General features: G+C 39.4%; 1 protein-coding gene across 43 annotated transcripts in view; it reads left to right on the top strand.

The window, feature by feature from the left end:
• Positions 1–27,557, top strand: part of FHIT (fragile histidine triad diadenosine triphosphatase) — a 1,534,178-nt gene that overhangs the window by 1,336,602 nt on the left and 170,019 nt on the right. For 5 of the 43 annotated variants that reach the window (XM_078351371.1, XM_035274392.3, XM_078351370.1 and 2 more), the window contains one exon: positions 4,985–5,035. The exons of the other annotated variants lie outside the window; for them this stretch is intronic. In XM_078351371.1, the coding sequence (XP_078207497.1) occupies positions 4,985–5,035 (51 nt within the window). The remainder of the gene's footprint in view (positions 1–4,984; positions 5,036–27,557) is intronic. 43 annotated transcript variants of the gene reach the window in all.

Below are 27,557 nucleotides of genomic sequence, written 5' to 3'. Positions count from 1 at the left end.
GTAATGCATTTATTTTAGGATTTTTAAGGGCCAAGTTAAGAAGCTCCAGGTTGAAAAGAATGCCCTTGAAGTCTAAGATATTACAAAGACTGATTTTGTGCAAGAAGTTTTATAAACACACACACACACAATTGTTTTCATGTACTTGGGGCTCATGGTGCCCATTCAAGCTCCAACTCACTGCATTCAAGAGCATTGTACTGTCCAGTTATTCTCATAGAGCAAATGCCAGGGACACTCAATGTCAGAATACACAAGGAGGAAGGGGCCTTGGAAAAGGAAAGATCCGTTAGACAGGATAGTGAACTTCATCAGGGAGCCAGTAATTGAACATGTCTAATGCCTGCATCTCTTACCTTTTTAATGAAAAGTCTAGTTCCAGAATCACACAGTAGCTTCCAGAAAATGGGTCATACAGTTTTACAAAGCACTGTTATTTGCACTTCTGGGTTTTTTTTTTTTTTTTTTGTAAATTAACTTGATTTCCAATGGCTTATTATTATATAATATCAAAGTACAGAAAATGATTATCTTGAAATTTACCTTTGACACACCTTTTTGAGGTGCTAAATGTCTTTAAGCTGTGAAAGTTGAAGTTTTTGTTCTTTCTATCACAGGAGGAAGTATAGGTTCAGGTTTTTTATTCTTTAATAGGCTTTTCTTGATTGTTTTTTAAGTGTAAGATGACTTAGACTGTGGCTTTATAATATCTAAGAGACAGTTTAAAATTAAAGAATTTTTAAGACTCCTACAGTCCATTGACTCCATAGTGATTGAAACAAAAGCATTTCTTAAAATCTGAATTTAATGTTACCATCATTTGTTCATATTTAATTAAAATTGTATATACCTCACCCCTCCTGCACACACCTATAAAAGGCTTACTACTTGTGAGGCACTAGGTTAGGTTTATGCAGACATACAAATTCAAGGGAAGAGTTGCTCAAACTTAATTTATCTGATAACAGAGCACATACCCTTCTCCCATAAAATGTTCCCCTTTTCTTACCCCTGCCCTTACTGGTATCACCCCTATTTTGAAAAATCCAGCCTAGAAACCTTGAGTCATCTCCAGTTTATTCTTAAAGTTCATCCTCTGTATACTATCATTTACTAGGTGCTATCAACTTTTTTCCTGCCAAGCCCCTGTCATAATTATTGCTATTCTTGGCTGTGCTGAAGTCCTGGGATTGTACTCTCCAAGGTTTCCTGGGGCTTCACCAAGGTTTCCAAATTGATAGCAACAGGAGGCAGCCAAGTGCCTAAGCAGATGGGGTGGGTACCCAGTGAAACCCCACCTCAAGTGGAAGACAGTTTAAAGCCTGAAAGCCAAGCTGCAAGTTAAGTCCTTAGACTGGGTTGAGAATTTGATTTGCCGTTTGGTGTGCTTTCCTCTGATTGGTCCCCACCCTTCACCTATTTTACATATACCTGCACTTTCCTAATTGATTTTGTACGCTGTTGTGCCCGCCTTTGGGTGGTGTCTTTGCTTTAACCATTTTTGCAGACTCACAAACCAATCAGCAGGCACTCCTCACTCTAAGTCCATAAAAGCCCCCAGGCCCAGCCACACAGGGGAACTTTCTCACCATCAGGTAGGGGGACCAACCCCACATCCCACCTCTGCTGAAAACTTCGTCACTCAATAAAATTCTTCTCCTCCCTCATCACCCTTCAATGTCCAGCATATCCTCATTCTTCCTGGGCATGGTACAAGAGTTCAGGGAACCACTGAATGCAGGTACAAGCTATAACACAGCAAGATAGGGCACGCCAGCATGGCCAAGCAAGGCCCAAACAGGGCATCACTGGCCAGGGGTTCCCAGCTTGCAAAGTGACCAAGAAGAAAAATCCAACGTTAAAATCATGGCTTCAGTTTATACTTGTCTCTTGATTGTTTGGAAAATTGAAGAGAAATTCCATAATTTTGTCAATTCAAATACTTTCTCCAATCTGTTTCTGACAGTTGTGGTGGAAGATTTTGATGCAACTTCAAATTGCATCAAAATCATCTCTTATTTGCATTTTTCCCCTTCTCTCTGCTCCTTCCTGCCTTCCTATTTTTTTTTTTTTTAATGGTTGCCTTATTTGAATTTTATTGTCTGAGTTTGTGTTGAATTCCTTATTTAAAGCTTACTGGTAAATTTCCCATTTTTTTTTTAACCATTATTTTATGGTTAAAATTACTGTTCCTTTTGTTAGGTGTTGATGAAGGACAGAGGGAGATTTTTCCTTTTATATTCTTTTACCTTTATCTTAAAGAAATAGCCACTTTAGAACAACCGACTTTGGGGGAAAAAAAGAAGTAGCCACTGTTTTGTGCCATTGCATTCTTATTTCCATTCTTATTATCTTTCTTCAGGCCTTTATTAAGTCATGCCTCCTGGGTTCTGATTTCAGCCAGTACCATATAAACTGGCAGGATAGTTTTCCTTAAATTCAGTTTCTGACATTCCAAAGCTGAAGGAATCCAAACTTCTTCGCCTGTGCTTCCAAGACCCTTGGAAATCTAACTTTGCCTTCTTTTCAACTTATCTCTTGCATTCATGAACCATTTGCTTAATCGAATTGCCTCCTTATGGCTCCCACAAGGAACCAAATTATTCCCACCTTTGCACTTTCAGATTGCTGCCTTTGGTGATTTCTTCTTTGCCTCCTCCTTTATTATGTTCGCACTTCTCAAGGGCTTTCTAACTACTCCAGGCTACAATAATCCTCCTCTTCTAGACCTCACCACACATATGTTTGAGTATTTTAATTCTCAGAATAACAGAGGTGGAAGTCTCTAGAATAACTGACTACATTTTTAATATGCAAGTGACTGAATGATAACAGTAGTGACCATTTTTATTTCTTTCTTTGTCTCAGGCACTAGGCTAAGAACTTTCCAGCTTTATTTAGACACAGTTAAAATACCATACAGTTCACCCATTTAAAATGCGCAATTCAGTGGTTTCATGTATATTCAAAGAGTTGTGTAACTGTCACTACTATCTAATTCCAGAATATTTTCATCACCCCCACAAAAACCCTGTGCCAATTGGTTTTCACTTTTCATTCCTCCCCTTCCACAACCCTGGAAACTATTAATCTACTTTCTGTCCCTATGTATTTGCCTGTTATGGACATTTCATATAAACGGCATCATACATTATGTGGTGGTGTTTGCCACTATCTTTTCCATTTAACATAAAATTTTCGAGGGTCATCCATCTTTTGGCTTGTATCAGCACTTCATTTCTTTTTTTACAGCTTGATTAAGGTATAATTGACAAAATTTATATGTATTTAAGATATACTGTGTGATGATTTAATATAAATAAACATTGTGATATGATTATCACAGTCAAGCTAATTAACACATCCTTTACCTTACATAGTTACCTTTTGTGTGTGTGCATGGTGAGAGCAGCAAAGATCAACGGTCTTAGCATATTTCTAGTATACAATATATTATCATTAGCCGCAGTCACCATGCCATACATTAGAGTGCCAGAACTTACTTATCTTATAACTGAGGGTTTGTAGCCATGACCAAATTATTCCTGTTTTCCCCACACCTGGCCCTTGGTAACAACTATTCTGTGCTCTAACAGTCCAAATATCTTAGATTACACATCTAAGTCAGATCAGGCAGTAATTTTCTTTCTGTGTCTGGCTTCTTGCACTTGTCATAATGTCTTCCAGGTTATTCACACTTTTACAAATGGCAGGATTTTCTTTCCTTCTTTTTTAAGAGTAAATAATATTCCTTATTGATATATACATTGCATTTTTGTATTTATCTGTCATTGGAAATTTAAGTTGATTCCACATCTTGGTGGTTTTGAGTAATGCTACAATGAACGTAGCAGTGCAGATAGCTCTTTTGGATGAAGATTTCAGTTCCTTTGACTTTGTCCACAGGAGTGGGCTTACTAGATCCTGTGGTAATTCTGTTTTTAATTTTGAGGAACCTCTGTACTCTTTTCCATGATGGCTGTACAAGTTTACATTTCTGCCAACAAGGGTTCCCTTTTCAAGCACATTCTCAGCAGTACTTGTTACCTTTTGACTTTTGGATAATGGCCATTCTAACACGTGTGAGGTGGGTGATACCTCATTGTAGTTTTCATTTCCATTTCCCTGAAGATTAGTGATATTTAACATTTTTTATAAACCTGATGGCCATTTGTATGTCTCCTTTTAAAAAATATCTATGCAGGTCCTTTGCTCAATTTTTAATTGGGTTATTTTGTAGAAGAGGATACTATTGAGTTGAATGTGTTCCTTATATATTTTGGATATTAACCCCTTATTGGAGTTTGTAAATATGCTCTCCCATTCTGTAAATTGTCTCTTCATTATGTAATTGTTTTCTTTGCTTTTCAAAAACTTCTTCTTATTGCTAAATAACATTCTGTGGTAGGGCTAGGCCATATTTTGTTTACCTGTTCATTATTTGATAGACAATTGAGTTGTTTCCAGTTTTGATTTTTAGGAATAATCCTTCTGTGAATGGTGCTATTAATATAGCATTGTGTTTGTGTGGATATATGTTTTCATTTCTCATGGGTATATAACTAAGCATAGATATGATAACTCTATGTTTAATTTTTAAAGGCACTTCCAGACTATTTTCAAAGCAGTTGTACCATTTTACATTTTTGCCAATAGTTTAAGAAGATTCTAGTTTCTTCGTATCTTCACCAATACTTGTTATTTTGCAACGGTTTATTATCATCATCCCAGTAAGTATGAAGTGGTATCTCATTGTGCTTTTGATTGGGTGAGGCATCCCTGATAGCTAATATTGAGCATCTTTCCACATGCCCCTGGTCATTTGTATAACGTGTTTGGAGAAATATCTCTTTGGATCCTGTGCCCATATAAGTCGGATTATTTGTATTTTTATTATTGATTTGGAAGAGGAATCTTCCGTATTTAACTCATGTAATTCTTACATTCCCTCTCTGAGATTGCCATACTTACCTTTGTTTTGCAGGTGAAGCAATCCAAGTTCAAATCATTCACTCATTTGGCCAAGGTCCCACAGGTAGGATCAACTAAAGTTGAAAATTTAAAACCCAGAATCTTTCCAAATACCTTTTCCACTCTCATATTCTTTACTATTTCACTCAGAAAGTCAAAGAGTAAACATGACACTAAGACATGTTAGAATATTAAAGTTCAAATAATAGTTTAGAAATGAGCAGCCTTAATCCTGTGAAGGAAAACAGGATTAAATGAGGACAGAACCAAAAGCCTAAGGACAATGTGAGGTTACATTAACAGACAAAACAGTAGGAAAATTTTGCTTCTTTGCATCTTCTTGGTCATACACTTGGAAGAAATGTAACCAACCCCAAGTTTATTATTGAAAAAAGGACTGCATAGACTTTAAACAATGTGGCCTGGCTGGGCACGGTGGCTCACACCTGTAATCCCAGCACTTTGGGAGGCCGAGGCAGGTGGATCATTTGAGGTCAGAAGTTCGAGTCCAGCTTGGCCAGCATTGTGAAACTCTGTGTCTACTAAAAATACAAAAATTAGCTAAGCATGGTGGCAGGCACCTGTAATCCCAGCTACTCAGGAGGCTGAGGTAGGAGAATTACTTGAACGTGGGAGGCAGAGGTTGCAGTGAACTGAGATTGTGCCACTGCACTCCAGCCCGGGTGACTCTGTCTCAAAAAAACAAAAAACAGAAAAACAGTGTGACCTACAAGAGGAGCCACCCCATCTTGGCATACACATATAGTAATGAGACATGGATGATTCAAGTGCAAGTGGATTATCTCAGTGTGATGTGGCACCAGGGGTGGCACCTAGGGGAGTCAAAGTGGGCACAAGGGAAGCTGAGATATTTAGTTTTGTCCATATCAGTTTAAGCATCTTTGTTTGGATATTGTAGGCCTGTCATCTGTGGACTTTGATTTAGTCAGGAGCCAACACATCATGTGGTCAAAGACCACATAGCCTCACCTGTTCTGCAGACAGGCCTGCAAAGCTGCTGGGAGGAACTACTCATGGGAAAAAGAGGCTCACTCTCCTCCTGCCCTGGGGGGTGAGTCTGGGGCTGGAGCCACCAAGAAAGTCTGTGGCTTAAGTCATTCTTGCTGTTCAGGCCTTTATCTCAGAGGACTGTGGCTACCGGAGTGGGAAATCCAACAGGAAGCATCATTCATTGCCCCTTGTGATGGTGCTGGATGACTGTGAAGAGGCTCTGCTCTGCCTCCACGGTGTCTAGCACAGTGGTTATAGGCTAATTATACTTGTGGGCCCTAGCTCTGTTTTCTAAATAAAGTTTTGCTGGAACATGGCCATGCTCATTTGTTTACCTATGGCCTGCAAAGCCTAAAACATTTAGTGTCTGGACATTTATAGAAAAATGTTTGCCAGCTCCTGGCCTGGCAGAGTGCTAGGCCTATAATAGCTGATTGCCAAACCTTCCACTGACTTGCATCCTTTCAATAGCACCTAATGGGAAGGAAGAGGCAAGCTTCAGGGAGCCAAATTTGTATTAGTTCCACAAAGGCATTCTCTTCCTAGATGAGGGTTCCTTGAGGGTTGATGCTAGCAAAAGCCACAAGGTCATTATTTCCTTTAGAGAGTTCAGCCCTTTCCATGCCTCCCTACTCCCGATGTATCAGCCTTCCACCAGCCATTCTCTGCCTGCTCAGATGGGATCATTTTCCATTTGTGAAAGTGTCTAAGAAGTTCAGTGTTTCACCTACATCATTTCATGTGCCCACATGTGCCCCTGGAGATAATGTCAGCTCTTATTTCTGAAGTCTATTATGAGTGGAGGAGCAAAATGCAGAAAGGTTATGTCACTTGCCCAAAGTCCCACTTTATCTTTTGCTGTGGATCTAAATCCAGGCTGGGAGGAGCATGGAGGGGTGAGGAAGGATTCATCTTATAGAAGAGATGGCAATGAGGACTCTGATGACGGACAGACTAGGGGAAGAACTTCCTGTTTATTTTCAGCTCACCCGTTAGAATCTCAGTATCTTCATTGATAAAATGAAGCTAAGACTATTTTCTAGGTCATGGAGGATGATTCTATCTGACAATGTTTATTAATTGCCTAGTATAATACCTGGTATGTCATGTGAAATAAATACAAGGAACCATTATTATTGTTTTGTTGCAGCTTATATTGTTACTATTGTTATTTTACTAATGTAGGTGAGAAATCAGTGTCTGAACTTGAAATTTCTGTCTCTTCATTTATTGTCTGGTGTTGTAAGGTCAAATGGCTCCAGGAGAAAGACAGAGATCACAAGTGACAACACTGGACTAAATGTTAAAAAAAAAAAACTCTGTAGAGGATATTTATTGTCTAAATGATGCAGCTGCTTGTTCCATTCTGGTTCATTGTTGCCAAGCCCAAATATGGGACTAAAATTGCCAGATCTAATATTTGTTTCAAGAAATGTTGGAAATCTGTTTTTAACATTGGTAAGCAATTTCTATCAATTACACACACACACACACTCACGCACACACACACACATGGTGAAATACTATCAAATCTGAGGGTCATACAGATTGACTGTCCCTTATCTGAAATGCTTGGGCCAGAAATGTTTCAGTTATCAAATTCTTTTGGATTGAGGAATATTTGCACGTACATAGTGAGACATCTTGGGAATGGGACCCAAGTCTAAACACAAAATTTGTTTATGTCTTACATGTACCTTATACAGATAGCCTGAAGATAATCATATATAGTATTTTAAATAACTTTGTCCATGAAATAAAGTTCTGACTGCATTTTTACTGTGTCTGTCATAACAGCACAGGTGAAATTTTCCAGTTGTGTTATGTCGGTGCTCAGAAAGTTTCAGATTTTGGAGCATTTTGGATTTTCAGATTAGGGATGCTCAAGCTGTATCTGGTTTGCAATTATATAAAGGGAGTAAAAGCTTCCTCTGGGAAGAACTTTCCTGGGAATACGTGCTTGTATTTGTTCATGTCTACAGATGGTTTCATTACTTCACTTGAGCATCCAACAAGCATTTATCAAATAATTCTCATGTGCCAAGCATAGAACTGAGTATTTAGAGATGAGCCAGGCAGAGTCTCTCCCCTTGAAAGATTCTTGATCTAGTCAGGATGACCAATATACCATAAAACAATTATAATAGAATGTGATCAATGGTTGTCGTTAAAGCCACGAAGGCTGCTATTTAGGAAACAAGAAGAGGAAGGAGACTCTGGAGGAAGAGACATTTGAATTGGGTCTTGAAGGTCGAGCAGGAGTTTGCAGACTACAGGAATGGTGTCTAGAGTTGTGCTGTGCAATCTGGCAGCCTGTGGCTAAATTTAAGTTAATTGAAATTAAATACTTTGCAAAATTCAGTTCTTCTGATACAGAAGCAATATACAGTGCAGAATTAGATCATTTCCATCATTGCAGAAAGTTCTTTCAGACTCAGCTGTGGTGTAAATAAGGACACACATACCCCGAGACTATATAAACTTTAGAATGCTGCAAGTTTTGGGGATATTGCTGGAGTGGTAAGAACTGCAGGTTTAAAAGTGGGTGGGAGGCAGAGCAAGAGGAACTGTGTGTGCTAATTCAGCATGGTTCGTCACAACCTCTGACTCTGCTTGACTGTACATGCTACCATCCCCTCTTTCTCCCAAGCACTGCTAACATATTTCTGGCTTCTTGTTGCATTCAGATATATCACATGGTCCAAAAAAAGCAACATTACACTTGCATTATGTTCCAGGTTTCGTAAGTGATGGCATGCTCATATTCTCGCCTCTGATCCTGCCTGTGAATATTAAATACCTTAATTATTTTCTTTCACAGTAGCAAAAATTATAAAAGGAAAACAGACTTAAATTTATTTTCACACCAGGCTGGTCCACACTGCTGAACCATATTCAGAAACTTTCAAAATCATTGCTATGGTTATGGATTGAGAATTAGTGAAATAACTTCATTATACTTTCATTTCATTATTTCATTGCCTCTTTGCTTGTAAGAAATTTAAAAATATAGGATAAACTTTAATTTAGTACTCATAAAAAGAACGAGGGAGATTTGTACTAACAAACTGTTAATTTAATTTCTGAGTTATACTCGGTGCTTGATGAACATTAACTACTCTCTATTTCTCTGATTTTTAGTCTTACGTTGAATTGATCGTGGTTAAATAAAAGATGCTATTTGGAGTTTAATTTTAAAATTCTGGGAAACGCTTTTTGTAAGTGACAGTTAACATGTATTTTCTTTTAGATGAGATCTTTGTTTCTCTGAATAGTTCATGTATATCTCCGTCCGTTTATTCCTCAGTTATCTATTCATTCAGTAGATGTATATTGACCTCTTACATTGTGCCAGGCACTGTGCTTGCTTGGGATACAGCGGAGAACAAAGACAATCAGGTTCTCCATTTTCATGAAGCTGACACCCCAGTCTGGGAGGGATGCCAGTGTACATGTATAAATGAGCAAATAAAGAATAAGCTCTCATATTGCACCTCATAATCCAAAGACAATAAAACTTGTCTGACTACACAGGTGAAGAGTCTGTATAGTCAAAAAATTTCTCTATGATGAGTTGACTTTAAACTGATTCCTGAATTATGTGAAAGAGCCAGCCATGTAAGGATCTAGAGGAAGAGCATCCCCAGGCCAGTCAGAGGCTCTGAGGAGCAAAAGAATTGGACATGTTGGTTAAATAGGAAGATGACTGCTATGGTTGTAGGGCAAAGAGGTGAGCAGGTGCCAGATTTTGTAAGATGTTTTAAGCCCCCGTGAGGATGTTAGCAGGCTTTGAATACAAGAGTGATGTAATCCGATTAATGCCTTTAACAGGGCATATAGTTTTTACTCTGTGGAGAATGGAAGGTAGAGGTGAAGAACAAAAGCAAAGTGACTTAGACTTTGCGGATGGAGAGAAGCAAGTGGCTTCTAGAAATACATTGGTGCTGGTAGAGCTGACATAACTTACTGTTAGCTTCTGGATGTGACATCAGTTACTGCTTTGGGGAAGATAGGGATGCAGGAAGTGGGACAGATTTCTTGGAGGTGTTGAATGTGCTAGATGCCCAAATAAGCAAAATCATGTTCTGCTCTGTCTTCTCTGTTCATCTGGTTTCTGACATTAATACTGAAGAAGTATTTGCTCTGCTGTGAAGAAAAATGGTGACTGACCTGCATTAATATCTGCTATTATAGTGTATTCACTTCACAAAAATTAATAGAGCCCCTGCTAGGTACTGGGCACTGTGCTTGGCACTGAAGATACAATGATTCCTACTTGCCTGGAGCATCCAGCATAGTGAGGAAAACATTTAGCAAGTGAGTTCACACTGATCTGTGTTCCGTGCTAATCCAGGGTTTCTCAATCTTGGCACTACTGCCATCTGGACCAGAAAATTCTGAGTTTGGGAGGTGAGAGTAGACATAGTGAGATGCGTAGTAGCATTCAGGCTTCTACCCACTAGACACCAGAAATGCCTCCCATCCAGTTGTGAAAACCAAAAACATCTCCAGACATTGTCAAATGTCCCCTGTGGGACTAACTATCACCAGTTGAGAACCCCTGCCCTAACTCCAGCCGGTGATGTCTCACGACAGTATAGCCAAGTCCTGAAGTCTGTTCCTGTCACCTGCCAGGTTTGAAAGTGTTTCCTTGCCTGTTAGTGGTAGAGCCAAACTTTCAATATGTGAAAACAGCTTTTAGCACTTGGGATAAAACCAAAGTTTCCTTCTGATGCTTTATTCCGTTTGGTTGGAAATAGGATTGCATGTTATTAGCAGTCTAGGAAGTTTGGAGAAGACCAAGTGATTGTTTTAAGTCGAGAATATACCAAATTGATCACTTTGCAATGTACTGAAAATATGAATCATTGAAAGACTTTTTGATCTTGCACAGTCCAAACGTACCGCAGAACCACTATCGCAACACGCCGCATCTTGGAGGTAGATAGAGCCTATCAAATTCACTCATTCAGTCATATAAAGAACTGTGTAGATTCCACTTGTTCCACTCCACCACTGCTTGCAAATTTTACACTTGAGTTGAGGATCAGATTTTGAAACACAGACAGCTTGATGGGCAAAAGACAAGCCACCACTTTACTCTGCAATGCCACTTAGCAACAGTGACAACTAGTCCTCCTGGTGATGATGCACATGTTTATCAAGTATAAATGATGTGCTAGACATTGTGAAAGCTGCTTTATCTGTAATTTATTTAATATTCATAATCTCATAAGGTTATTACTTTTATCAATATCATTTTAAAATTATTATTAATTTTAATCATGTGGTAAATTTAAGTTATATATCTTGACCTGCTGGTAAGGAATAGGACTGGTATTTAAACAACCATATGTCCTTAGAATCTATGCTCATTTTGTTTGTTTGGTTTTTTTGAAAAACATTCTCACTCGGTTGCCTCGGCTGGAGTACAGTGGTATAATCATGGCTCCATTGCCACTTTGACCTCACTGGGTTGAAGTGATCCGTCTACTTCAGCCTCCCAAGTAGGTGGGACTACAGGCATGCACCATCACACTAGGCTAATTTTTGTGTTTTTTGTAGAGGCAGGGTTTCGCCATGTTGCCCAGCCTGGTCTAAAGTGATCCGCCTGCCTTGGCCCCCCAAAGTGCTGGGATTACAGGCATGAGCCACCGCTTCCCACCTAGAATCCATGTTTTTAACCGCTATGCCAAAATGCCCTGTTCATTGTACATGCTGCTCTTTTCCACTGAGTTTAAATATGGCCCCAGACTCTTCAACAAGGGCTACTACTAGTTGATCACAGATGGCATTTGAGATAAAAACTATTTGCCCATCAATACTTAATTGTTCTTCCTACTCTAGTGTGAGGCAGTGAATTCTTCCGAGGCAGATCATGGGGCTGCTGTAGACACATGGGAGTTAATATCGAGTAAACCTGAAGGCAAGGGAAAAATGGTTGAACTGTATCTCATAAGTAACTTTGCAGGCTCCTCTGAACTTTATTCAGCGGAACTGGTGTTGTCCAGCTGCTTTGTTTTTACAAAGGCAGATAGATTCCTACAAAAATGCTGTTCGGCAAACTTGCAATGTTACCATATTGCTGTTCCAGACTTTCACCCTTGGAGACATTCCCCTGTTTCTCCATTAATGAGAGTTGCTTTTGAGGATCAGTTCTAGAGATCTTTGTTCCATATTAGAGCATATAAATCCAGTTTAGTTTCCTGCACCAAATCAGTTTATCTTACAGTCTTTTCTTCTTGGTTGGAAAGAGCCACGTATAGGAGTCTAAAATCTGAAAGCTGAAGGGAGATGCATTTCCCTCTTCTTCCTACCATCTTGCTCTTTTTTGAACTACTGGTAGATGGGGCCTGCGATGCAACACCAGTTGACACCTTGAGGCCTGGGATTGGTTCTCTGTGCTCCTAATGAATAGGCCAGAGAAAGAATTTCCTACCTTTCCCTTTGGATGTCCTATAAGCATCAAATAAAACAAGTGGACCAACTCCAAGCTTTAGTCAGGTAAAATGTTAGGTCCAAATGTGGTGGCATACAGTTAATGATATTATTCACTGATCAGCACAACTGACTACATAATTATGAGTTTTATGGACAGAGTTTTAAAATATAGTGTGTTAAAATGACTGTGTCTATGAGTAATTCAGCTTTTTAAATATGGCATTTAAATTTTTAATTTAAAATCAGTTTTAAAATTTCTTATCTTTTTTATATAAAGTATGAAAACCTTTTCAGGGATCAGTGTTTTCCAGCTCCCCAAATATGACCAAAGAGCATGTTCTTTGATTTGCTGCTGGGCAATATTTTTATGATTGATGGGTAGATGGTTCATTTTGAACCAAGTCTTCACTTTGGTCTGGGTTTCATCTTCAGAGGTTTCCCACCCCCATCTAAATTATTTCGCTATGACATAGGGCATTAATTAAGATTGTTTTTCCTTTAAAAAAGTGATTAAACACATCCCCTAGCATTGGTAATACCCTGATTCCATATAACTCCACAGCACTCTCTTGAGGAATACTACTTTGTAATCTTGTTTTTCATGCTCTGGCTTAATTTTCCAGCTCTTGACTCTGCCTAAGTATATTCTACTTCCAACCTCTTTAACACTAAGGTTCGGGAAAGTGATCACTTTAAATTTACAGTCGTGAAATAGATTGTTAATGACCAAAAGAACCTATCAATCTTGCTGACCTGCATTATATTTAAAAAAGCAGATGGCTAATCACTAAATGCTTTGTTGATGGATATTTTCATCACACTGACTGCCCTTCTTGGCATGGAGAGCCATTAGGCAGGAGAGACAGGAGACAAGTCACTGTGGCAAAGTGGTGCTGATGGTGGGAATTGGACTCCAGAGGGCAATTTGTCAGTTTGCTTAGGAGCTTAGGAGGTTCAAAACTTGCTTTGTTGTGCTCAAACTTTACTGCCTGTTGGATCAGCTATGTCCCTCCAGATGATGTAAAAATCTGCTAGTTTGTGTCTTTCATTGTTGTTCAACTAGTATGATACAGGGTCACTAGTTAGACAGAGCCTCTAGCTAAGTCAGGGATCCCAGAAGGTATGGACTTGGCTAAACTGAGTTAAAGATGGAGTATGATTTTACATCAAATCATTGTTGAATATTGTCTATAGCTTTTAAGTTTACCTTCATCTTTTTCTTTTTAGTTTGGAGACAATCCAGTTTTTTTATACTTGCTTTCTAACATTTCTTTAAATTCAGTAGTCCCTTAAGATGCAGCTCTTTAGGAAAATCTAAACAGAAATCTCCGAGTACATGTGGATTCCTTGTTCTCCAGAGTCTTCACACTGCAAGGATCCTTTAAATGGATCACTCCTCATGGTCATGTAAAATGATTTGACTTACAAGACACCCAAGAATATCCAATTTTTAAGGACCCATATGTTTCATAAGGCAAGGGCACACATAGCCCTATTTGGATACCCATTGAAGAGATGACTCCTACGTATGCCTGCTGCAGGAGACACAAAGGCCCACTCCAGACCTGCCCTTGGCAAGGTTCAGAATGTAGGTACAGTGGCTTCCTAATGTGAAGGAATTTGCTCAGATTTGTCTGCTCCATCATGGAACTCTTAAATTTTTATCCTATTGGTTCATCTGTGATGTTGGGGGGATGATTGGCTTAGAAAGGCCATGCCCTGCACATTTGCAGCCTCAGTGCTTCTCAGGTTGCTTACCCGTCTGTCCTCTTCTATTCAGCAATGAGTCTGTCTCACTGGAGCTCTGCTCAGCAGCCTGTGTCTTTACCAATCTTCCTTTGCCCTTTGTGCAAAATAAACCACTCTTTTTTCCATATCATGTTTTTCCTGGTTTGTGGTTAGCTTGCCCATGGTAGCCTCCTTGAGAGCGGGATCCATACCTTATTCATATTCTTTTCTCCTTGGTTCCTGATATTTTGCTGGCCAGAGTTGGCACTTGACCATGGCTGGACAACTGGAAGGACTGATTGACTATTTTAAACCATAGCTTTTCAGGTCTTAGGAAGCGTGTAAGTCCATGGAGGGGCTGGAGCATATCCCATCAATTTGGGAGCCTACCCTTGAAGAGTACATAACCCTTATTCTGACCTTATGTTGTATAAATGCTGAGTGCATCCTTGTGTAATTAAATCAAAATTGATAGCAGCCACCTAATGGGGGTGCTGATTAACTTAGGGCCATCTCTTCTCAAAGTGTGTGCTCTGTATTCTTCAGAATGATAACAGATTAAGAGAGCCAGTTTTGCTGGGAGAAATGAAGGAAACTCTATGGCAAGTGACATTGAAAAATGCTCAGCTAAGCAAAATTAAACACTGTTCTTTATTGAAGAACTTCTTTGACCTTAACATTGTTCATGAAACTTCTGGAAGAGAGATAATAAGCAGCATTTCCAAAGTACTTTGAACGATGATATTTTTATTATAATTTCTCTGTCTTTCACTTTTGAGGAGCTCTTTGGTAATAGTGTTTCAAAGATCATACTTGGGAAATGCTGATTTAAGACTGCTAAGATGCATAAGCTGGTTTGGCTGATTTCAGAGTAATAAAAGACAATAGTTAAGTGGGTTCCCATTTTGCATATGAATTAACATAACCATTTCGCCTTGGGAATGTAACAGATGAACTTCAGAACTTCTGCAACAGGAAATGAACCGAGACAGCACAGAGTGTTCAGGAACCCTAAACCCAGCCTTTCCTTGAAGCCCTCAGTGAGACAGGAACCAGAAGTTTCTGGGCAGCCCATTTTCATTCCAGTGTTTAATCCTCTAGGCAGTCTGAAAAAGAAGCCCAGAGTGGTGATGCTCAGGCTGTATTTATGGCCATTCTAACATGAGGAATGTGGAAACTGGAGAACCAGCTATGGACACCACTAACAACTCGGATCTAATTCCCACCATGGAGTGTCCACAGAGCAATAATCTCCTTAGACCAAATGAGGCCTCCAAATCCCTGCAGGCTTTACCCTCTCAAATAAGTTAATTTTTTCCTTGGGATGAATGAAATTATTGATAGATCAGGCTGGGATCTCTGAGAGTTAACATCATCCCATCTCTCTATACTGCGACAGTGCTGTAATGTGATATTTTGAGCACCATTTATATACTAATTATTTTTTAATAGCATCTTCTTTGAAGGCCTAAAGCTTTGCCTATGATTCTAGGGAAAGTTTCTATATGAAAGAGAGAGATAATATTAAACAGGCACTAATAAACCTGAAGAAAATGTACAATGTCATTAGCAAAAGAAAAGAGGGAGGAAAAGAACAACACACTTTTCCAGCCGACATATGTTCTCTCATTAGGATTTTACATTTATTACTGTACAGTTGCTGCAGATTATTCTCAGTTATGTATGTGCTTATGAACCCATGAAGAATTAGTATCTTCTTTTTTTTTTTTTGAGACGGAGTTTCGCTCTTGTTACCCAGGCTGGAGTGCAATGGCACGATCTTGGCTCACTGCAACCTCCGCCCACCGCAACCTCCGCCTCCTGGGTTCAGGCAATTCTCCTGCCTCAGCCCCCTGAGTAGCTGGGATTACAGGCATGCGCCACCGTGCCCCGCTAATTTTTTGTATTTTTAGTAGAGACAGGGTTTTACCATGTTGACCAGGATAGTCTCGATCTCTTGACCTCATGATCCACCCGCCTCGGCCTCCCAAAGTGCTGGGATTACAGGCGTGAGCCACCGCGCCCGGCGAATTCGTATCTTCTTAATGAGCACCAAAGACTATATGTATTAAAAATTCTTTGACCTTTATGTAAGAAACCATTTATTAGCAATTATATCTTGGGATTAGAAAGTATTGTGTCTCTGAAGCATTACAAGCACATTGTAGTGTCTTCTCTTACTTGAGCTTTCAGGTCTCTTTGAGGGATCCTCCTCTCTGTTATGACGAGGATAAGTTTTTCTCAAGAAGGTAAATCACTTGGCCATGGTGCCCACTGAGTCAGAGACCATGCTAAGGGTCTCACTATAATGGTGTAATTCGAGGGCATGGGGAGGCTTCATCTGAGAATAGTTTTCCTAATGGCCTGTGGTACATGTGCTAGAATTATGATTAGAGATTCATGACTTGTCCTTTTAGGCATCCTGTTAGGAAGGCAAATTTGGGAGAGGTGGCCCCTATTATCACCAGAATCTTTGAAACAACTGGGGCTGGATGGATATCCGGCAGTATGCATCAGACAGGCTGGGCTGCCTCTTGATACCTGGTGTCTAGTCCCATTTTGATTGGCCAGTGCTGAAGCATTATTGAATATCTTTGAATATCATCCCAGGGAGTAGGAAAAATTAAGACAAAGGATATTACTGAGAATAGGATGGTGTTCTGGTTTGAGAGTGTTTCCAAAGTTTATGTGTTAGAAACTTAATCCCCAGAACAACGGTATTGAGAGGTGAGACCTTGAAGAGGTGATTAGGTTGTGAAGGTCCGGCTGTCATGAATGAATTGATGTTGTTATCATGGGAGTAGGTTTCTTGTGAACACTAGTTCAGCCTTTCCCACCTTCTCTTGCCCTCTCTTCTGCCGGTGTCATGCCTTTCACCATGTTATAACATAGCAAGGGGGCCCCCACTCACATGCGGCTTGCCCCTTGATCTCGGACTTCCCAGCCTCCAGAACCATGAGCCAAATAAATTTCTATTTATTATAAATCATCCAGTCTTAGGTGTTCTGTTAAAGCAGCAAAAACAGACTAAAACAGATCTTGAGTTTTTCTAAAGGTCATGTTGGACAAGCCATATTATTGATGGTGTGCAGACTAGGACCCAGTCATATCCCAGTGATATTTACCTAGATCCCTCAAGGAAAATAAATAAATATGGACAATTTCCTTTCTGATATGGAGCTAATGTTTAAAAAAGAAGGGTCATGATTTTTTTCCAGATATTTCACTGTACAGTGAATAGAATATATACCAGTGAATAATATATGGTCCTTATTGTAATGTTGGAGATAAAATGAATATGATTGTGATTGTTGTATAGTTCTCTTGCAACATTGCTTTGCCTTCAATCTGGGACTTTTAGCTGTTGTGTCAGTTAAAAGGCTACAAGGAATTTGTCTAGTTTCAGTTTCACATGCAATGTAGATACACTTTCCTCTTTATTAAAACAAAGCTTAGAGTCTTTTTTAAAAGCTGGTTCTCTATATATGCCATGTATGACTACTTTTAAAATTATAGATCATTAGTTAACATGGAATACAGAGCCACTCGGCCAAGCTAGATGAGTATAGTGCATATGCAAGCCTGAATTACTGGGTATGTATTTGTCAAGAGACAACTTGTTAAAGAAAGAATACTCCTTACTTTCTTCTTTCATATTGCCCTCATGGCAACAGAATCCTTGAAATCCTCAGGGAACAAATTGGGGATAAAAGTTAGAAAGCACACCCAGCTTATTTTCCAAGCTCTGAGCAGACCCAAGAAGAAAGACTAAATTTAATCAAAAAAGATTTTATTGATGAAGGTATCTCTCCTTCAGGCTTAACTTTGGCCCCTGCATGCTAATAAAACCCTCTCATTTCTCAGAAGTAGCCTTCTGCATAAAATCTGGAAAGAGACCATGGACAGGAATACATCTTGGAGAAAGGGAATTGAAGACGATCAATCAGAAGTTGGCAAGGTCTCCTGCTGTCCCTTGCTGAGTTAGGAGGCACTTGCCTTTCTCTGGGCTGGCTGATTTTTAATTCTTGGGCAGTCACCTGAATGCCTTTGGATTCTTGAGAGAGTGTAGGCTGTGCCGCTGGATGCAACTGCTTCCCCTCAGCTGATGCTGGCTGAGCTCTGGGCAATTGCACTCTGGTATTTTACTTCCATGTTATCTGTGCACGTCATACTTTTACTGCTCAGATATGAAGATGAGCAATCTGGAGCCTCGAGTTTTTATGATTGCTAATTAGTACCCTGTTTGTGCCCTTTTAATCTGTTATTATAATAGGATGGCATGACATGCAGTCTTTTCCTGGCTCTCTGACTGCTGTAGCCAGAGGGGGCTCTATTTGCACTTTCTCATTACCTGTGTGCTTAAAGAATGTTAATAAAGATGAGTTTAAAAGGGCAATGTTCTGAAACTTTCTAGTCCTCACCACGAATGCGGAATTTAGTTCCTCTTCTTCCCCAGGCTTTGAAAGAAAGCTTTTGTCCCAGAAATGATGCTCAGACTCCAGTGAACAGAGGTGGGCCACAGAAAAAATTCCACGGCTACTATTCTTTTTCTGGTTCATTTGTAATCTGAGATAGGCAGAGATGGGGGATCTGCGAGGCTATGTAACTTGGTGAAATCAAAAGTGAATTAGACTGAAGTTCAAATTCTGGATCTTTGGCTTATTATCTGGGAATCCCTGTGCAATTGGTTTTCTTTCCATGTTGTTACCTTCCCCTTCCAAGCCTCCCCGCTCCATGCACACTTAGCCAACCAGCCAGCTAAAGTTATTTAGTGACTGCTTAGGTACTCACTCCTCTGAGCTCCACTGGAACGCAAATTCCATGAGGTGAGGGGCCGTATTTGTCTGGTTCTCTGGTAGTCCTGGAGCACCATTTCTGACAAATAGTTCTCAATAAATGTATGTCTAATAGACAAAAGAGTCTTAACTTCTTGTCCTGCAAACAAGTATCAAAAAACCGTCTCACTGGACCGTGAGAACAATTAACTAGTAATTGCTAGGGTTTGGATGTTTGTGCCCTCCTAACCTCAGGTTGAAATTTCATCCCCAATATTGTAAGTGGGGCCTCGTGGGAAGTGTTTGGGTGATGAGGGTAGATCCGTCATGAATAGATTAATCACCTCTCTGTGGGTGAGTTAGTCCCTACTCTGTTAGTTCATGTGAGAGCTGGTTGTTAAAAGAAGTGTGGTGCCTCTTCCCTTCTCTCTTGCTTCCTCACTCCTCATGTGATCTCTGCATACACAGATCCTTTTCACCCTTGCCATGAGTGGAAGCAGCTTGAGGCCCTACCCCGAAGCCAAAGCCAGCACCATGCTTCTTGTACAGCCTGCAGAACTATTAGCTAGATAAACCTTTTTTTATTCTTAAATTACCTAGCCTCAGGTATTTCTTTATGGCAACAACTAAGACTGAGACAGTAATATAATACTTTTACAGTGCCTGGTAAATAGTTGGTCCTAATTCACTGGGAGTGAAGTTTGTTCTTTCCTCTGACTGTATGAGCTGGGATGCTCAGGTGAAATGTGGCCTCAGGCTCATGTGGGAATGAGTGAGTAGAAGTTGGGAGAGGTCAGAATGAACACCGCCTTTTTCCAGACTGTCACATGTGGTGGGAATGTGGAGATCCTTGCTTCTGTCTCTTCATTTTGTAGAAAGTATTCTCTAACCATAGAGCCATAGGAAGCCACTGTGATGCTATGATATTCAGAGGTCCAGAAAGCTGCCTTAGATTCTCCATATCAGCTTGTCCAATGGAATGGTTTTCCCCAAATGTGTCTTTTGCCTTGATCTCATAACCCTCCTATCTTTGCAAATGACTGCCTGGCATTGGCTTCTCTAAGGGTCAGAGTTCTGAACATTTCAAGAAAAACTAGCAAATGTGCTCTTGGCTGAGGTCTGCCTCCCTGCTGGTTTGACTCACCCTGAGTATGTGTGAGTTCATGTAAGTCACTGTGGGGAACCTGGCATGTGCTTGCAATTCCCAGTATAAAGCTGATTTCTTTTGGAAAATGAAAGCAGTGCCCATGTCCTTTATACATGCCTTGAGGCTTACATGGAAGGAAGTCAAAGGAAAAAACCCACCTGTTGGTGACACCCCAGGCACAAGTATTTCAAGGACTGCAAAAAAAAGCAGCATTCAAAGTAGCAAAGCTTTGCAAGGAAGACGCGGTTAGGATGTGAAGCTGGCTCTTGAAAAGTGGATGATCAAACAGAGCACTGTACTCTACTAAACCAAAATCCAGCAGGCTGCAGTTGCTCGTGTTCTCATTCCATCATGAATTCTCAGAATAGCTTAGAACAAATCGCATCAGACGTAAATAAATAAATAAAGCATCAGGCAGCATGTACTTTCTAGAAGCGCTTTGGGGCTGTTTCTGAGGGCGTTTTTGTTCCTGCGGTCACTGTATCCTTCAGACTATCTTCAATGGAAAGGACACATGGCAGCACCCCTGTGCTCAATGGTGCTTCCTGTTTCTTCAGCAATATTTTCAGGATCTGAAGATGAGGTTGAACCATGATGAAGCTGTGATCTCCAGTGGCTGAGCCCAATGCTTGTCCTGTTTCCCCTTCTGAACACATATAGAAAATGTACTTTGTGTACTTCCAAATGATCCTAATGGCAAACTGATGAGCTTTCTTTGGTGCCATAAGCGTGATAATAAAAAGGAAGGATTTGAAAATATCTTTATGGGAACACATTTTTAAAACTTAGCAAATCTGTTTTGGTACTCCATTTTTGTTTTGCTCTATTTTGTTTTGGTAGATTTTTCTTACTGCCCTCTGAAATATAAAACTGCAGGAATAATTGACTTGAGGTCAGTTTTGTCCTCGATATTAAATGTTACAGTTATAAACTATTCAAATACAATCAAATATTGAACAGAATCTTTTGTTTTTTCATTGTACTTTGGGCTCTGGGGTACATGTGCACATCCTGCATCCTGCAGGACTGTTGTATAAGTACATACATGCCATGGTGGTTTGCTGTCTCTATCCCCTCACCTTCCCCACCCCATCGCCTACATCAGGCATTTATCCCTTCCCATCCTCTCTGCCCCCTGCTGTCCCTCTCCCCACTTCCCTTCAACCTCCCCTCCACCTAGCACAGTGAGTGTCGTTCTCTTCCTTGTGCCCAAGTGGTCTCATTTTTCATCCCCCACCTATAAATGAAAACAGGCATTGTTTGGTTTATTTGAACAGAATATTTTAACATTATTGAGACATACAGAGTGCATATTGTCCCAGGGATTTCACATAAATGACCTTTCAGTTTACTACTATCCTGCTATATACCCTTAACTACTTCTCAGCAGTCCACTCACAACTCACAAGGTGTTGACTTCTCCCATTCTGTCCCACCTGCTAAAAGTGGATTTCCCTAATGTCCCATAGCATGACTCCCCTACATATCCTCAAAATAATGAGAAAGAGCTTTCAGATCTGTCACCATCTGGTAATCTTGCTTTTGGGGAAGTAGCTGGTATATTTTGGCATTATAGCCAAATAAATAACTTTAGTGATAGGAAATAGTCTTACAGAACTTTAAAAATGATTTAATAGATGCCTTAGTCTCTCGTTTCCAACCATAATAAAGGTGTCCTTAGAAAAGTTGAATGGTCAGTTTTTGCTAAGATACATGATAAAGTCCACATACCCTCATACATCTAACAGTTTATTATAAATTTTACTGATATAAAATGTGTGCCACACAATTTTTGAGTAATCATAAAATATATACCAATCTTTATCCTAAATTCTATATAGCCAATTTGATTTTTACAGAATGCTTTTTTTAATGTTTGTTGAATTCCTATAATCACAGTCAACTTATGGTTGTGATTCAGTCATGATTTGGAAATTCAGATGAGGAATAAATGCTTGGTTACTACCCAGTTAAGCAAAGTTGCTCATGTCACTGACAATAGGTGTGCTTCAGACATGAATATTGGTTGACATTTTTTGTTTTCATTAGCAAAGTGAAACCTAAGAATATATGTCAAAACTTTACTTATTTGCCAGTCATATGAGTGACCTATTTTGCCTAATCAGATAATAGTTCTAGAGTACTAAAAAGTATTTTCTCAATTTTTTTTGTGCTATTCACCATGTAACAGCTGTTGACACAATATGCTTTAAGTTTTGTCTGCATAATCAGTATTTTCCTCCATCACTTTCTTAAATCTAGATCGCCAAGAAAACAGTGAATCTGTAGTGTTTCTAGTTGCCAATTCATATAAATCCTCATCATGACTGAGTCGAAGCTACAAACCTGATGTTACTGCACAAAGTTGGAAAGAGATGTGCAGTAGCACACTACTGAGAGTATTTCCACCACAAGATACAATAGACATTGATATGGTTTGGCTGTGTCCCCACCCAAATCTCATCTTAAGTAGTAGCTCCCATAATTCTCACATGTTGTGGGATGGACCCTATAAGAGATAATTGGATCATGGGGGCAGTTTCCCCCATAGTGTTCTCGTTGTAGTGAATAAGTCTCATGAAATCTGAAAGTTTTATAAGGGTTTTATTCCTTGCATTTGGTTCTCATTCTCTCTTGCCTGCCACCACATAAAACATGTCTTTTGCCTCTGCCATGATTGTGAGGCCTCCGCAGAACGTGAAAGTGTAAGTCCATTAAATCTCTTTTTCTTTTTAAATTACCTAGTCTCAGGTATGTCTTTTCTCAGCAGGATGAAAACAGACGAATACAAATAATATAACCTATGAACATAGATAATAGTAAAATGTAGTGAAATTATTAGGAAGTATGGAGTTTTGAGTATTTTCTTACCTTTGTCTTTAATAATTAATTGCCAAGTTACATGATTTAATTTTTAATGGCTTTTTAGGCTACCAGCTTACAAACTTTCTGAACAAACAGCTCTTGTGAGCTGGTACAAACCAGCTCTCACACATCACTGTTTGTATCCTCCTTGTATGGATCCTAAAATAAGCAGGAGACCCAGAAAATTTGGAAAGAATGGAGGTTTGCTGACCTAGTAAGAACACTGCCAAGAAAATAATTTCCACCAACCATTCTATCATTTTCTTCCTCTGAACAGCATAGTCACGGCCAAAGTCATTTTAGCTCTGCCTTTTATCAGCTTAGGAAACTCTAGGGCAGCTTTAGGCTTATGTGTTCAACGCTGAGGAACATGCCTTCAGTGACAAAGGGAAAACCAAGGCTAATATAGGAAAGCAGGACCAATGGACCAAGGTGTCAGGTGTCATATGTTTTGGGGAGCAGCACCATTTGCCAGGGCATCTGCCTTCTTCCTTACAATGTACTTCAGTTTTCTACACGTTCCTCCTACAAATATGAAGTTATTTGAAGCCCCTAACCTCTCTGTACCTCCACCTACTTTCCTTGCCAGACTTCTCCTTAAAGCATTTGCTTTGTAGGGATGTGAAACTTATCTCCTTGATTGGGATAATGTAATTAAAGGGAAACTAGATTTCCTTGCTAAGTATGGATTTCTCTACCGAGTACCACCTCAGGGATTTCTTAAAACTCAATTACAGTCGGCTGTGCTTGTTAGGAAACAAGGTGCTATAATGATCTCTCTGCCTGATAATCTGTTTTTTTTGCATTTAAATATTGTTAATATTTTTCCTTAATCCACCTAATAGAAGATGTGAGGATGTTTCAACAGTATGATTCCTGAAGTTTATTCCATAAACGATGCTAACTTCATACTTCCAAATGTGTTAAAGTGTTTTAAATGTTTTGTCTTCCATATCTAAATATATTTTAAGGCTTTTTACATTTTGCATTTCCTACCAGCAATGTTTTTTATACAGAATGTAGGCATTTCAGAGGACTCCTATTTTGAACATGTCTGTGCCTGAAAGTATGCAATGTTAATTTGAACAGTGAGCAAGATAAGCACCTCATATTGGAAAATTGGTTGAAAATGAGAAAAAGTACTATTTTAGTGAAGAAGAAAGAAATAAAAATTTCTTCATGTGAATAATTCCAAAGCACCTGCTGGTAAATTTTTTTCTTCTGTCCCATATTGCTATTATTTGGTAACAGAAAGCTTGCCTCATCTAATTTATTAGAGAGAAAACTGGAATAATATTATCTACCAGAAATGACATGGGGACAGGTTTATCTTACCTCAATTTGCATTTAATTAATGAGTTACACCATGTATTAATCAAAGCAAATATCTTTAGATTTAGACTGTAACCAGGCAAAGATCTTTACATTCTAATATTCTATCCTAATGTTTATAGCCTCACTTGTATTAAACTTAATTGTACTTAACTTACTTTTATTTGTCTGAAATTAAAATAATTGGTTATATGCAAAGGAAGTGAGGTGATTTGAGCCAGTTTTTTACCCTGGGGTGTGTGGCTGATAGACTTGTTTTGGGAGGTCCTTCACCCCACAGAAATTATATGTGAACATTTACGTGTATGTGCATTTTTCTCAGGGTTCTGTTAGAATCTAACAGGGGGCTTGTAGGCTCTAAAGTTTGAGAATCAGTGCCTTATGAGAATAGCAAAGCCCACTTTCTTCTCACACTAAAATGACTTTTTAGTAATGAGCTGTTGCCCATATCCCCTTCCTTTATGTCTCTTAAAAGACATTTTTGTTCACAAATTCGAATCCACTAAAGGGAACATAATCAAATATGTTAAAATAAAAATGATTCAAATATGTGGCCAGTGTAGTAGAAATCACAGATATGAATTGTCATCAATGTGTAATGGGTTGGAACCTGACCTCTCTAGAAGCAGGTTATGTGTAACCAGGAGGTCTTAAGATCCTTTTGTCCCTGCTCTGTGGCCCATTGGAAGCATTCAATTGCATGATTAGGGGTAGATGAAAAGAGAATTGTTGAGATGTGGCGCCAAAGGTACAGTGTCATTGCCCATAACATATGTTTATACATCAAACATGTTTGTTGCTTTTAGGGAATACATTTGTTAATCTATTTTTTTCTTTCATTTTTAAGTCCTATTGAGATGTCAAAGCAACAACAGCTCTGCGATTCCAGGTGCCCTCAAATTGGAAGTGACTGTATTTACTGGAATTGCTTAAAGAGATGTAAAGACCAATACCTATTCATTCCATGTAGTCTGAGAATATGGAATTTGAAGGAACACAGTATTGTTTTGGCTAATGGTAAAATAAAAACCTGGAATGATGAAGGTGACTCATTGATCCAGGGTCTATAACCATGAATTAATTCACTTTATGTCAGAATTGCCTCTGTTCTTGCTCTTATGAAAACAGCAGCTAATTGATGGCTTCCTATCTGCGTAATACTATCTCAGGCTCTTTACATTGATAGACTGATTTAGTCTTCAAAACACTGTCATTTATAGGCATTGGTATTCTCCCTGTTTTACAGAGGAGGGACCTGAGGCACACAGAAATTGAGTGCTTGCACAGCGGGACACAGCTACTTAGTTGTGGCACTAAAATTCTAAGCTAGTCAGTCCCGTATCCCAGAGCCCCGGATCGGGGCTGTGCTTAATCCCTACTATAGCAGAGAAGGTGCTAGAAGCCTGGAAATTACACTGGTCCAGACAGACATGGTTCTTTAGAGACCAAAGGGGTAGAAGTAGAGGCTACTTTGAAACAGAAGGTCAAGGCAGGTTTCTTGGGTGAGACTTAAGCTGGATGAAGGGAAGTAGCCAGGGAAGAGAGAGATTCCTGAGCGAGAGAGAAGAGCAGGCACAAGACCTTGGGGAAGGAAGGAGCTTGGAGGATTCAACAAATAGCAGAAGCAGGAATGGCCAAAGACAAAGGAGCAGAGAGGAGAGGTGGGAGACCAAATGGGGCCATGCGAGACTTTCTTAACCTTAAACCTAAGGGGATGCCATTACGAGGAGCTCCTTGGCAGTTGGCTGCCACACTTCTTTGTCCCTGTGATCTGATGCCATGGTCTTGCAGAAGTTTTCTATCTTGAGTGCTGTTTTTGATTACCTCTTATTTCCACATGGACTTCTCCTTCTCTTCTCTCTTGGCTCCTTGGATGTAGCACTTGGCCACATTGCTATGGAGAAAAAAAAAAAAATGATTTCACTGGTTAAACCATTGAATTAAAGTCTCAGAAATAATGTGGCCCAAAGAGTCTTAAAGAACATAAAAGTACTGGAGGAGAGTCCATTAAACCAGTAACTGAGCCAGAGTCTTCATTCGTGTTATATGAGGAACCTTCCACTGTTTAGCTGTTTGTGGACCCAGAAATTGCTATGATTATCCCATTATTGCCCGTGCCCAATATAATGTTTGCATCCAGACTGTGTTATTAACTTTATTTTTCATGTATTCGACCCTACGTAATGTTACGTTAAGTCATTTGTGTTTTGTTTGGGGCTGTGTTGTTTTTTTTTTGGAGCAGTCCAATTTTGTCATAACATGCCTCACATGGTTAAGATTTCATATCTTTGCTTCATCTACCCCATTATAGAAAATGGCAGTTGATTAGGGTTTTCTTTAGATCATTATCATTTTTTTTCTACCTTGCAGATAGTGCTGTTAGGACACATCTATCATACCCCAGAGATCCTATATAGCTCATTATTTCTGGGTGATTTATTACCTTTACTGTGGAAATGTAGTTAGTGAACGTTGGGGAGGCAGGGGCTGTATTGAGAAATATCAATGTATCCTCATGTTCTGGCTTACAGTGACAGTCAGAGATCCATCTCACTGACAGTTACCTTGTTAACATTTTGATCAGATGGCAAATTTGTCATTTTTCATGATAACAAGTATAAGTTTGCACAAGAACCATAGATAGATGAGAAAGATAAAACAGCCCTCTCGTAGTTTTTCTGTGTGATGTAATCAGTAATCTCTGAGAGAAGTGAAATAATTACTCTGTGAGAAGCTCATCCACTGGAAAATGTGTTTGTTGTAGAAAGCTCAGATTTTTCTTCATTTGGATAGAATGTGGCCTCTTTTTTTTTTTTTTTTTGCCTTTGCTGACAGTTTGATTAACACACTAAGCCTATGTGAAATAGACAGAACAAAAGGGTTTATAGTCAGAATGCTTGGGTTTAATCACAGCATAAGATGTGAACAAAGTAAGTAAAAAATAAGAGCATACAGAATTGTCAGGAACAGTGAATTATCTGCCATGGGGATGGGGTTTGAATGTTTCCTCCTTCTACATTTCAAACTTGCTCCCAAATCTGTTCTCGTTAGTGTCAGTATCAAGTAATGTATCTTCTTCTCTAAACACTCGACAATAACTATGAGGTGGCCAATCTGGAGGCCTCACTCTTGTGTGATCACCCAGTTAACAATGTCTTTGTATTGCTTTTCTTGCCCTTTTTCTTCACTATGTTTCTGATGCTATGAAATTTTTAAACTCAGAGCGTGTTTGAAAACTCCAAGCTCTATCTGGTGCTTAGGGGGTGAGTGTATTTGAGAAAGAATCC

The sequence above is a fragment of the Callithrix jacchus genome, chromosome 15 (genome assembly GCF_049354715.1).
Source record: "Callithrix jacchus isolate 240 chromosome 15, calJac240_pri, whole genome shotgun sequence".
NCBI lineage: Eukaryota > Metazoa > Chordata > Mammalia > Primates > Cebidae > Callithrix > Callithrix jacchus.
This window is presented reverse-complemented; position numbering and strand designations above follow the sequence as displayed.